This window comes from Acomys russatus, chromosome 1, assembly GCF_903995435.1.
Source record: "Acomys russatus chromosome 1, mAcoRus1.1, whole genome shotgun sequence".
NCBI lineage: Eukaryota > Metazoa > Chordata > Mammalia > Rodentia > Muridae > Acomys > Acomys russatus.
Genome location: NC_067137.1, coordinates 25,180,367 through 25,193,221, shown reverse-complemented (window position 1 = coordinate 25,193,221; position 12,855 = coordinate 25,180,367). Strand labels below are relative to the sequence as shown.

The 12,855-nt window shown below is 42.6% G+C and overlaps 1 protein-coding gene across 1 annotated transcript in view; it reads left to right on the top strand.

The window, feature by feature from the left end:
• Hadha (hydroxyacyl-CoA dehydrogenase trifunctional multienzyme complex subunit alpha) overlaps positions 1–12,855 on the top strand; it is a 35,777-nt gene that overhangs the window by 4,589 nt on the left and 18,333 nt on the right. The window contains exons 2-7 of the mRNA XM_051143066.1: positions 2,876–2,917; positions 3,512–3,582; positions 5,820–5,953; positions 7,128–7,266; positions 9,183–9,302; positions 10,749–10,851. Coding sequence (XP_050999023.1) covers positions 2,876–2,917; positions 3,512–3,582; positions 5,820–5,953; positions 7,128–7,266; positions 9,183–9,302; positions 10,749–10,851 — 609 coding nt within the window. The remainder of the gene's footprint in view (positions 1–2,875; positions 2,918–3,511; positions 3,583–5,819; positions 5,954–7,127; positions 7,267–9,182; positions 9,303–10,748; positions 10,852–12,855) is intronic.

Here is a 12,855-nt window from a genome sequence, read left to right as displayed (position 1 = left end):
TGACCCCAACCATAAATTACTTTATTACTGATTTTGCTATGATTAGGAATTGTAATGCAAATATCTGATGTATGGCGTATCTGACATGTAACCCCAAAAGGGGTTGAGACACACAGGTTCAGAACACTGCTTAAGGCAGCTGCCTTCTGCTGAGCACAGGAATTTACATGTGTAACGCCTAGTCAAGAAAGTGATGACTTGTCTCTTTTTGTTTTGAACTGAGGAAAGGGACAGCTTTCTTAGGATAGTTGGGCAAGTTTGGGGTGATGTGGTCAGGAGAAGTGAGTGAAGAATTAAAGAGGCGTCTAGAGGAGACAGTTTGAGGCAAACCATGGGTAAAGCTGAGGGAGGAAGAAGCTTAAATGCTGCATTTAGGGGATGTTGCCTCTGAGCTATTCTAGAACAACCTGCTTACCACCTAAAGCTTGCTTGGAGCAGGATAGAAGCAAGCCTTTATGATGGAGGGTCGTAGACCAGTGCCTCAAACAATTTTAGTGTTTGTCCAAATTTTCCCATATATTCCTAGTCTCTTACCTACAGTCTAGATTGAAAGACCCTCCACTCTGTGCTTGCACACAAAAGACCCAGTCACCATCGCTGTTACAGAAAAAACTAGTCCTGGGGTGTGAGAACTGACTTCTACAGAGAGAAGGGGGCGTGAGACTGACAACAGAGAAAGACAGGTCTAGGAGTGCTCAAAATGCAATTTAATAGGAACCCTGGACAGAAGAATCCTTAGCAACAAGGCAAGTGAACTTCCTACATTCTGAGGCAGGAGGATGAGAATTATGCACTACACTAGACAGAGTTGCTCACAGCCAACCAGAGTACAGCTGGCCTTCCTCAAAAACCTTTGAAATAGTGTGGTGTGTTGGAGCAGGCCTTTAATCCCAGCACTCAGCAAGTGTATCTCTGTGAGGCCAGCCTGGTCTACAAAGCGAGCCCAGGATAGCCCAGCTGATATAGAGGAACCCTGTCTAGAAAAAACATAAAACCTGTTGGAAATGTCTAGTGTCAGTTAAGACATAGGCTTGGGGACGAGACGTAACTCAGTGGTTAGAGTGCTTCTCCATCCTTGTCTCAGGGTTCAGGAACCCTCAGCACTAAGCATGGTGAGGCACACCCTTAACCATGTGAGTTCAAGGCCATCCTCATCTGCATAACCAGTTCTTCTAGGCCAGCCAGGCACTCTGTCTTACCAAACAAAGCAAAACTCTGAGCATTTGGGAGGTTAAGGACAGAAGATCATGAATTCAAGGCTTCAAGGTCATACTGGGCTACAAAGCAAGTTCTAACCTAGCCTAGCCTACACAGTGAACCCCTATCTCAAATAAAATAAAAATAAACAACAACAGATTACCCCTGACCCCTCAGCTCATGATCCTCTGAGTCTCCTTGCCTCCCAATGCTAGCATTGCAGGCGTGGCCCACCACACCACCACACCAGCTCTTGCACTGCCTCCGTGGCTGTTTTCCTGTAGGGTTGGGGCTGCTGGCCTGAGATATCCAGTGAACAAAATGGTAATTAGAACCAAAATGGCTGGGGTCATGTGAAGTGATCTCCTTGTGGTCACGCTGAAGAACCTAAGCAAGCTGGGTGATGAGCACCAGCTAATAGGCCACAGAGGACAGTGTATAGGTTTTGTTATCCAAAGACTGAGGGTATTATTGGTGGAATGCAGTATAGTGAGTTTTCAGTTAGGAATGCTTACACCAGCAGAGCGTGGTATGTACTGTTTCCTGTATAGCCAGTGGTTGCCCCTTGATTTAACGTTTTGTTTTGTTTTGTTTGAGACAAGGTCTTACTATATAGCAGTATATGGCCTGGAACTCGCTGTGTAGAGCAGGCTGGCATCAAACTCCTCCTGCCTCTGCATCCTTACTGATGGGATTCAACGTATTCACCAAACTCCTGGTGGTCTTTTTTGTTTGTTTTTAAAGTTTATTTTTATTTATGTGTAGTGTACATATCAGTGTATGCCACATGTGTGTGGGTGCCCATGGGGGCCAGAAGAGGGCACCAGACCCTCTGGAGCTGGGCCACTGTGAGTCTTCCAACCAGGATGGGTGCTGGGAACCAAACTCAGGTTCTTTTGCAAAGTAAGCGCTCTTGGGTAGTGGGGGAGGGGGAGTGGGACAAGCGCTCACCACTTGGCCTGAAAATCACAGAGACCCACCTGCCTCTGCCTCTGCCTCTGCCTCCCCAGTGCACAGTTAGAGAGGTCAGAGGTCCTTAGCATAGCTCAGTGGTAGAGTCTTTGCCTAGCATACAGTAGGCCTAGGTTTAATCCCAAGGAGGGTCAGGGGGACTAACGGGGGAAGGGGGTGGATACCAACCTGGGCCTCACTAGGCTCACATGGGTGCTGACAGGGCTCTGCTGTTCTGAGGCCCCTAAGGAAAAGCCATTGCCTTCCTTCCTGTCTAGTTTCGAGAGACAACCGGTGTCTCTGCTTGTGCTCGTCTCCTTCCTTCAGCAGCCTGGAGCCAAGTCATGGTCACGTGTCTGTGACTTTCTTTGTGTTGCACTAAATCCATTTAGATAATCCATGATACTTTACCCATATTAAAGTCGATCTGAATTCCATCTGTTGTCACAGTCCTTCCTTGCTACGTAACCTAACAGTCACACATTCTAGAGATGTGTCTTCCTTTTTTGTTCTGGGAGAGGGGATGGCTCCCTACCGAGCTTATTCTCTGGATCATCATTTACCTGATAATTAAAGTGAGAACAGGAATGGAGTAGCCACAATAACTGCCTAGAAAGCATTGTTCTGATTTGGGGTTTTACTGGCATAAATTCCAGTTTTTCTGATTTGAGAGATATTGAAGAAATTCCACTTCACAAAGTAATTCTGAAGCACTCTTTTCTTGCAGGCTGCACCTGCCGCAGCTTTACAGCCTCTTCTGCTGTGCTGAGTAAGTTTACTTTCTTGTTTATGTACGTTAAACTGCTTTCTATAATTTTTTTGTTTTTTGAAATAATATAATTATATCATTTCCTATCCACTTTCCTCCTTCCAGCTCCTCCCATACACCCCTCTTGCTCTCTTTCAAATTCATAGCCTCGTTTTCTTTGTTGTTTTATATATGCATATGTATATATGTATGTGTGTATACACAAACATACAAACACATAGCCCTAAATATGTATATATTTGTGTGTATCCCTAAATACATGCATGTATGCATATCTATATACACATATATCCCAATATGTATGTAGATATGTATCACTAGATATATATATCCATATATAGGTACATATAGATGTGTGTGTGTATATAACAAAGAAAAAGAGGCCATGAATTTGAGAGTGCAATGGGACTTTATGGGAGGGGTTGGAGGGAGGAAAATGAATGGGCAGTGTGTGTGTGTGTGTGTGTGTGTGTGTGTGTGTGTGTGTGTGTGTGTATCTCTAGTGGTACTTGCATGTATATGATCTTAACATCACCTTGTAGATGTATTTTTCAATAACCATGTTTAAAAACAAAATTGTCTTCTCTTTTTTAGCCAGAACCCATATTAATTATGGAGTCAAAGGAGATGTGGCAGTTGTTCGGATTAACTCACCCAATTCAAAGGTACCTGAACTTTCTTTAGTTAATTTCTACCAACCACAGTTACGAATCCTATCCTAAATAGAAATGAAATCTGCCTGTCTGGAAGTGACCTGTCATTTGATTTTAAAAATGTGTTAGTTACAAGCTGATGTCCTCATATGAGAATTCCTTCTTGAGGCCAGAGGTGATGGTGCACACCTGTAATCCCAGCAGCTGGGAAACAAAGGCAGGCACATCTCTGTGACTTCTAGGCCAGCCTGGCCTACAGAGCAAATCCAGGTCAGTGAGAACTCCACAGTGAGACCTTCTCCCAAAAATAGAAAAAAAATCCTTCTTGATGTTGGTCACCTTCCTCATCAGCACTGGGTAAGCAGAGGCAGTGAATGTCTGTAACTTACAGACCAGCACTGGGTAAGCAGAGGCAGGTGAATGTCTGTGACTTACAGACCAGCACTGGGTAAGCAGAGGCAGGTGGATGTCTGTGACTTACAGACCAGCACTGGGTAAGCAGAGGCAGGTGGATGTCTGTGACTTACAGACCAGCACTGGGTAAGCAGAGGCAGGTGGATGTCTGTGACTTACAGACCAGCACTGGGTAAGCAGAGGCAGGTGGATGTCTGTGACTTACAGACCAGCACTGGGTAAGCAGAGGCTGGTGGATGTCTGTGACTTACAGACCAGCTAGAGCTACTTAGTGACACCCCATCTCAGAAACAGATTCCTTCTTTGTTGACTCCAGGTGTCAGATTAGTATCGAAGGTTACTAAAGCTAGCCCTCTGCTGTTATGTAGAGTGACACAGAGTATGCTGCTAATAGGACTTACTCCACTTCATCACCTGCCTAACATAGGCACCACTCACAGTCAGTTGGCAGGGGTGAGTGTGAACACTTGACTTTGAGCTTCCTGGGAACCCAAGTGACTCATACAGTCCCTGTGCTAGAAATCAGGTAATGTGACCATGGAACCTGGATCCTGGCAAAATCAACGGGGCAGGCAGCAGAACCCCAGCCTTTTGCCAAGAATGGTTTATTGTAGGAGTTCATTCTTCCCTCCATCTCCAGTTGGTAGAAAGGTGGGTATACTATTTAAAAAAAAAAAAAAATGTCTTGTAGCCAGAGGCCTATATGAAATAGGAGAATGTAAGCCAAGGTTGGTGGCTCACAGCACCTGAGAGGCACAAATAGGAAGAATTCTAGGTCATCCTCTTCTACAGAGTTCAAGGCTAGCCTGGGCTATATAAAACCCTGTAAGAAATAGGAGAGCCTAGATGAAGCAATCAACAGCTACCATAATTTAATGATACTAGAAGCCAGTTGCTTCACAAGAGCTAGTCTTTTTTTTTTTTTTTTTAAGATTTATTTATTTATTAAGTATGCAGTGTTTTGCCCACATGTACACCTGCAGGCCAGAAGAGGGCACTAGATCTCATTATAGATGGCTGTGAGCCACCATGTGGTTGCTAGGAATTGAACTCAGGGCCTTTGGAAGAGCAAGTAGTTGAACCATCTCTCCAGCCCCCAGGAGAGCTAGTCTTCATACTGAAAACCAGTGACTCACGTTTCCCAGCTATGAAGGGAAGACCATAGATATATCCCTTGGGCCAATATATTTGTACACTTACTTGTACTCTGCATAATATGATCCAAACCCTAAGGAATATGACTCCATATTCACTCTTTTAGTTTCATTTTTGTTTGTTTTGCTTTTTTGAGACAGGGTCTCACTGTGTATCCTAGCTAGCCTGGAATTTTCTATGTACACTAGGCCAGGCTTCAGTCTTCTTCATCTTGCTCATGAGTACTAGGATTAGAAGTATTCAAGCAAGTACCTTCAAGAAAAAAAAATAAGTAAGCACCATCATGCCTCGCCATCAGATTCCCTTCAGAGACCACAGCACTTTGGTTTTTATTATGTGATGGCTTTGGGGGTGGGAGTGAAGCTGCGTCCTCCCAATGTCCTCGGGTTTTAAGGCCCCAACTCAGGTTCTTGGGCTAGCATGGCAAGCACACTTACCCACCGAGCATCGCTCCAGCTCCTGAGACCCATTGTTAGCGGGAGGAGGACTAATAGTTAGCTAAAGCTACCTGAACAGACAGCTCTATGGGTTTCAGGGGGGTTGGGTCTGTCTGTGTTTTGATTTTGTTTTCTTTCTTTTCTTCTAACCATATATGTCTGCTGCATAAACATACTTGACAGTGAGAGTGTATATGTGATACTTACTGTTTAAACCCTTAAATGTAGTTACTTCTCTTATAGGTAAACACGTTGAACAAAGAAGTACAGTCAGAGTTCATAGAAGTAATGAATGAAATCTGGGCCAATGACCAAATCAGAAGTGCTGTCCTCATCTCATCAAAGCCCGGCTGCTTTGTTGCAGGTGCTGACATCAAGTAAGTTTATCTTGATTAATTATATACCTTTTTCTTCTTTTAATAATTTATTTACCTTTATTTTATGTGCATTAGTGTTTAGCCTGCATGTATGTCTGTGTGAGGATGTCATATCTTGGAGTTACAGGCAATTGTGAGCTGCCATGTAAGTGCTGGGAATTGAACCCTGGTCCTCTGGAAGAGCAGTCAGTGCTTTTAACCACTGAGCCATCTCTCCAGCCTCTTAATTATGTATCTTTAAATAGTACCTTCTCTAAAATAAGATAGAAGCAAATTCTCCCAAAGTTGATTTTTGAAGTTATTTTCCAGGGTGTAATAAAGCTGATGAAATACAGGATTTGTGCTTAAATCATAGATGACTAAATATAGCCTTTGCTTGCATTAGCCAAGAACAAGTGCCTGGTTTTCATCCATCAGACCAGCAAGCATTTAAAAATTTGGTGGAAATCTCAATTGGTATAGCCATTTTAAAGCACAATTTGGCAGTTTTAAGAAAAACTGAAAGTACAGGGGCTGGGGAGATGGCTCGGTAGGTAAAATAGCTGCTGTTTAGCCAAGCACTTGTGCTTGAATCCCAGCATCCATGTAAAAAGCTGGACACAATGAGTTTGATGGATTGCTTTGCCTCAAAAAATAAGAAGTGAAGGGGCCACCTAATGTTGGCCTCCATATGTGCCTGCATAGGTGAGCAAACGTACAGACACGCACACATGAGGTGGCGGGCACACACGAGGTGGCGGGCACACATTTGTCCCAACCGTTTACTCTCATCCATACACTGAAGAAATCTTACCCCTTATTCATAAGAACCTGTGAGAGGAATAGTCAGGCCTATGTAGATAGATAACAAAGCAACAGCTACAAGTCAGTAGGAAAACGGGTAGGAAAAGACTACAAAATAGCTTAAAGACATTAACTAGATCCAGAATATAACCTTAGAACTGTCTGATCTGATAGTGAAAATATTTACCAGGTAGTGTTCTGGTTCAAGCTTTGTGGTCAATGGTTTGTTATAGAAGCAAAATAAGTTGTGTAACATGTTCCATTCTATGTTTGAAGACTCACTGCCAAATATTGATATATGCTAAGGTAAGTATAGAGTGGGGAAGAGTTATACAAAACAGGATCCACTGTCATCTGTCCTTTTGTGTTGTCCTTTCTGTCACTACTTCAGCATGCTAGCATCTTGTACAACTTCCCAAGAAGCAACACGAATATCACAGGAAGGACAGAGAACATTTGAGAAACTTGAAAAGTCCCCAAAGCCTGTTGTGGCCGCCATCAGTGGATCCTGCTTGGGAGGAGGACTTGAGGTATGGAAGTATTGCAGAGCAGTGCAGACGGTCCCACTCACTGTGGGATGTGCCGCTGCAAACTTTTAGCCTACCCGGGAATATTTCCTGAATAGAAGTGCCTTTATTTTCAGCTGTCAAACACCCAAATGGATTTAATTCTTAGCAAGTGACACAGAACAAGTGAGCCGAGGAGCGCTGCTCCCACTTACAGCTGAGATTTGAATGCACTGTGGAACTTTCTCTCATCTGAATAGCTGATTTAGGTTCACAGGGCAGAGGCTCACAAGTGTGACTATATTCATGTTCTTAAGTCTGGTTGAGACTTACAAAGTAATGGCCAGGCAGTGGTGGCGCACACCTTTAATCCCAGCACTCAGGAGGCAGAGGCAGGCGGATCGCTGTGAGTTCAAGGACAGCCTGGTCTACAAAGCGAGTCCAGGACAGCCAAGGGTACACAGAGAAACCCTGTCTCAAAAAAACAAAAAAAAAAAAAAACAAAGTAGTGTGTGTGAGAGAGAGACAGAGACAGTCTCTTGTGAATAGTAAAGGTGATAAAATTGAGGAGTTTTATGTTTTCAAAATAAGATTGAAGAGTTTTTTGTTTGCTTGCTTGCTTTTTGAGACAGAATCTCAGTTTGTAGACCTGGCTGGCCTTAAACTCAGAGATCCGCCTGCCTCTGCCTCCCAAGTGCTGGGATTAAAGGCATGTGCCACCATGACAGCGAAGAGAAGAGATTCTTACCAGATTGCACTGTGTTTTAAAAGAAGAGAAAAAGAAAATATTTATTTAGCATTTGTCACGTGCTGGTCTATATGCTGGATTTTTACATACATTAATGAAGGAAACCTGGGCTTGGTCCCAAAAAAATTTGATTAACAAGAAAATGGTTTCAAAAGCATTCCATGTATTTTGTAGTTGTACTCAAAAGCAGTGATAAGCAAGGCCTGTTAAGAAGCTACAGTAGACCTGGTTGATTGGAAGGAATCATCTCCAAAGGTTATAGACCTGCTTAATTCTTACCTTAGTCTCACGGGTGGCTGGCTCCACCAGCACGGCTAAAACTTGACGGCTAATTTGTTTGTTTGGATTTGGTTTTGGTTTTTCAAGACAGGGTTTCTCTGTGTAGACCTGGCTGCCCTGGACTGCTTTGTGACCAAGCTGGCTTCAAACTTAAAGAGATTCCCCCGGCCTCTGTCTCTCTGAGGGCTGGGATTACAGGCATGCGCCACCATGCCCAGCTAAACTTCAGAACTATTGTTAGTTATTACTGCTTTTGGGTTTTGTGACAAGGGTCTTCCTAGGTTGCCCAGATCTCAAACTCATAGGCTCAGGCAATCCTCCTGTCTCAGACTCTTGTGTAACCAGAACTATAAGAGTACACTCCTGGGGCCAGGTGCTGGTGTCACAGGTGCACGCCTTTAGTCCCAGCACTCAGGAAGCAAAGGCAGGCAGATCTCTGTGAGTTCGAGGCCAACTTGGTCTACAAAGGGAGTTCCAGAATAGCCAAGCCTACTCTTGAGAAACCCTGTCTTGAAAAACCAAAAAAAAAAAAAGAGCCGAGCGTGGTGGCGCACGCCTTTAATCCCAGCAGGATGGCCAAGGCTACACAGAGAACCCTGTCTCGAAAAACCAAAAAAAAAAAGAAAGAAAGAAAAACCAAAAAAAAGAAAAAAGAGTACACTCCTGGCTTGAATTTTTAGAATTCAGTTGCCATCAGAATATTTTTAAGGAGAATGGTACCCTAAAAAAGAGTTAATAAATTATAAAACATAGATAGAAAAGGTAAATTGTAGAATGGCAAATGTCAGCCCAAGGAATCATGGTTTATTTTGTGGTACATTCCTGCTTTATACATATCTTTAGACCTGCCAACCTAGGTGCCAGTGTACACTTACATTTTCTAACATCCTAATTTTCTTTGCTCTGTTTGAAGCTCGCCATTGCATGCCAATACAGAATAGCAACAAAAGACAGAAAAACAGTGTTAGGTGTGCCTGAAGTGTTGCTGGGGATCTTACCAGGAGCCGGAGGTACCCAGAGATTGCCGAAAATGGTGAGTTTTAAGATCCTCCAACACCATGAACTTGGGACTGTTGCACATAAATACCTCTGTTCTGTCTTGTACAAAGTACAAAATACACTCACTATAGAATTCAAAAACCAAGCAAGTTAGGAATATAGAAGATCATTGAGAAATTTCTTTTTAAATTCCTGATACTTATTTTTCAGTCCTACAAAATTATTGATCAGAATCTTTGTTATTATCTGATGAAGGGTAAAGATGATAAGCTACTGTCTTGCTTTTCCAGAACATTAATTTGTTCCGCGTCTACACAGTATCCCTTTAATAGTTTTTCAAAACCGTGGGTCATAGTTCATGATAAGTAAGAGACAGAAGTTTCCATCCTTCTCTGATTTGGACCATTTCCTTGCTGTATTCAAAGGACCGAAAAAGACCCAGCAAGCTTTTGAATTTCTATGGAGTGTCATCTCTGGAAGCTGCAGAGAAATCTCCTATCAAACGAGAGGCAGTGGGCCGCGTATAGCTTCTTACTCTATGGACTTCTCAGGGAAAAGAGCTCAGCAGAGCTACTGTACCAAAAGTTCTCAAAAGGGAGAGTGCGAAAAGAAGCTTTCGTCTCATTTGCTTGGTTTTGATTTTGGTTTTACAAGTTTTATCCTGTAGTCTAGACTGACCTCAGAATCTTGCCTCAACCTCTTGAGAGCTGGAATTACACATACCAAGTTAGAATCAAAATAATACACATTTCTTTATAAAAATTGTCTGGAAGATTTTTTTCTTTTTTTTTTAAGATATATTATGTATACAATGTTCTGCCTGCATGCTGCCTGCAGGCCAGAAGAGGGCACCAGATCTCATTATAGATGGTTGTGAGCCACCATATGGTTGCTGGGAATTGAATTCAGGACCCCAAAAGAGCAGCCTGTGCTCTTAACCGCTGAGTCATCTCTCCAGCCCTGGAAGATATCTTGACACAAAACATTTTGTTGAATTTCTTTACTTACTTTGGTAGTCGTTCTTTCATTTCTTTTTTTTTGTTGTTGTTGTTGTTGGTGGTGGTGGTGGTGGTGGTGGTGGTGGTGGTGGTTGTTGGTTGGTTGGTTGGTTTTGATTATTTTTGTTTGTTTTGTTTGTTTTTAAGCCAGAGCCTCTCTATGTAGTCCTGACTGTCCTAGAATTTACTATGTAGACCAGGCTGGCCTAGAATTCATGGAGATCCTCTTGCCTACTGAGTGTTGTCATTGAAGGCATAGGCCTCCACATTTAGCTGGTTTTGTTGGTTTTGTTTTGGATTTTGTTGTTGTTGTTTTGTTCTGAGTCAGGGTCTTCTCTCAGCTCAGACAGGCCTTGAGTCCATGGTTCTCCTGCCTCAGCCTTCCAGCATCTGGGATTATAGAGCAAACCATATACTTGATGATTTGTAACTAACTTCCATTCTATTTTCCCCCTTTATTCTGGCTCTTGCTTACACGCTAGCTGGGTGTGCCTGCTGCATTTGACATGATGCTGACTGGTAAAAACATTCGTGCAGACAAAGCAAAGAAAATGGGACTGGTTGACCAGTTGGTGGAACCTCTGGGTAAGTGTTAACATGGCTCAAAATTCGGTCTTATAGAGTTGCTTATTTTCTGAAAGATTTGATCTCTTGAATATTAGTCAAGATGAAACTCAAAACTCTTAAGAAAGAAGTAACAATATTTGAGGAGTGACATTGTCTTTTTTCTTCCGGGGGTGGGGGGTGAGGTTTGGGCATCCTGGAACTTGGCTGTGGAGAGTAGATTGCCTTGAACTCAGAACTCAGAGATCCCCTGTTTCCCAAGTGCTGGGATTAAAGGCGTGTGCCACCACACCCGGCTAGTACTTCTTAAATACCAGCAGTAAGCTATTACTTCAGGCTCAGTGTGGTGGTTCATGCCTGTAATGCCAGCATTTAGAACATTGAGACAAATGGACCATGAATTTGAGCCACACTGAGCTACATAGTGTGTCAAGATCCAGGCCAGGGATGCATAGTGAGGCCCTGCCTCAGGAACACAAGAGCTATTGAGATGGCCCAGAGAGCTGAGTCTGTTCTCTAGGATCCACGTGCTAGAAGAGAGAACTGACTCTGACCAGCTATCCTTCGGCTCTGCACTCTCACAGTGGCATGCAGACACACATGAAATGTAAAAGGTCACAGAAACGGTTGTACATCCAATTTCAAGGTAGTTTTTTTTTTTTTTTTAAAGATACTTATGTAATTTTCCAGTTTTCGACAAACAGTTTGAAGGGTTTTTTGTTTTGTTGGTTTTTTTGGTTTTTCTAACAAGGTTTCCCTGTGTAGCTTTGGTGTCCTGGACTTGCTTTGTAGACCAGGCTGGCCTTGAACTCACAGAGCTCTTCCTGCCTCTGCCTCCCAAGTGCTGAGATTACTGGTATGTGACACCATGCCCAGCCAACCGTTTGAGTTTTAACAAATATACATAGTCATGTAAACACTACTATAGTTAATGCATTGCTAATATGTAACTTTTTGTTCCTTCTTTCATTTAGCTTGGTTTTGAAATGCATTGTTATTGTACTTATCTATAATTTGCTCCTTCCTTCTAAAAAATATATGTATATTTATTTATATAATACATATATATGTCTATGCATGTACCTCAGCATGCATGTTAGAGGACAACATGTAAAAATCGCTTCTCTTCCTCCATCTTTTTGGTTCTGGGGATTGAACTCAAGTCATCAGGCTTGGTGACACTGCCTTTACCTGCTGAGCCATCTCCCTTCCCCAGGGTGATCTTTCCTATTGAGTGCTGTTTTATTACATATATGCCATAGTTTGTTTATCTAGTCACCAAATGGTGACGTTTCAAGTTGTTTCTAATTTGAGACTGTTTTGAATAGAGCTGCTATGCGCATTGCTGCACAAGCCTTTATGTGGCCCAAGCTTTCCTTCTGTTGGGTGACCACTGAAGAATGGGCTGATAGCCCGTGTGCCATGTGTGTATTCATCTCCTAAGAGACCATCCACCTGTCACCCAGAGAAGTTACCAGTTTTCGTTCCACCAGCAGCATAGTCTTCTCATTTCCAACCATGTCACGTGGCTTTAGTCTTAGATTTGGGTATCTTTCATGTTAATTTGCTTCCTATATATTTTCTTGGATAAAATGTCTCTTCAAATCATTTTGTTTGAGTTCTCACTCTTTTGGGATACAAGTCTTCCTGTCAGCTATGTGACTAACGGGTATTTCCTCCCGCTAAGTGAATTCTGTTTCTCTCTCTGAGCTTAAATAGTTTTAATTTTATGAAATCCAGTATATCAAGTTGCTCATTGTTATTGTTATTATCATCATTAGTTTGTGTACCCATATACACACATATGCATACATGCCATGGTACACATGTGGAGATCAAAGGACAAATCTGTGGAGTTCATTCTCTCCTTCAACTTTTACATGGTTTCTGGGGGCCAAATTCAGGTCATCAGGCTTGTGTGGGCCACATCTCTGTCTGCACCTCGAAAGTTGGTTTGTTTGCTTGTTTTGGTATTTTGGGGATTTTGATGGATCATGCATTTAATTTGGTATCCAGGAATTCCTT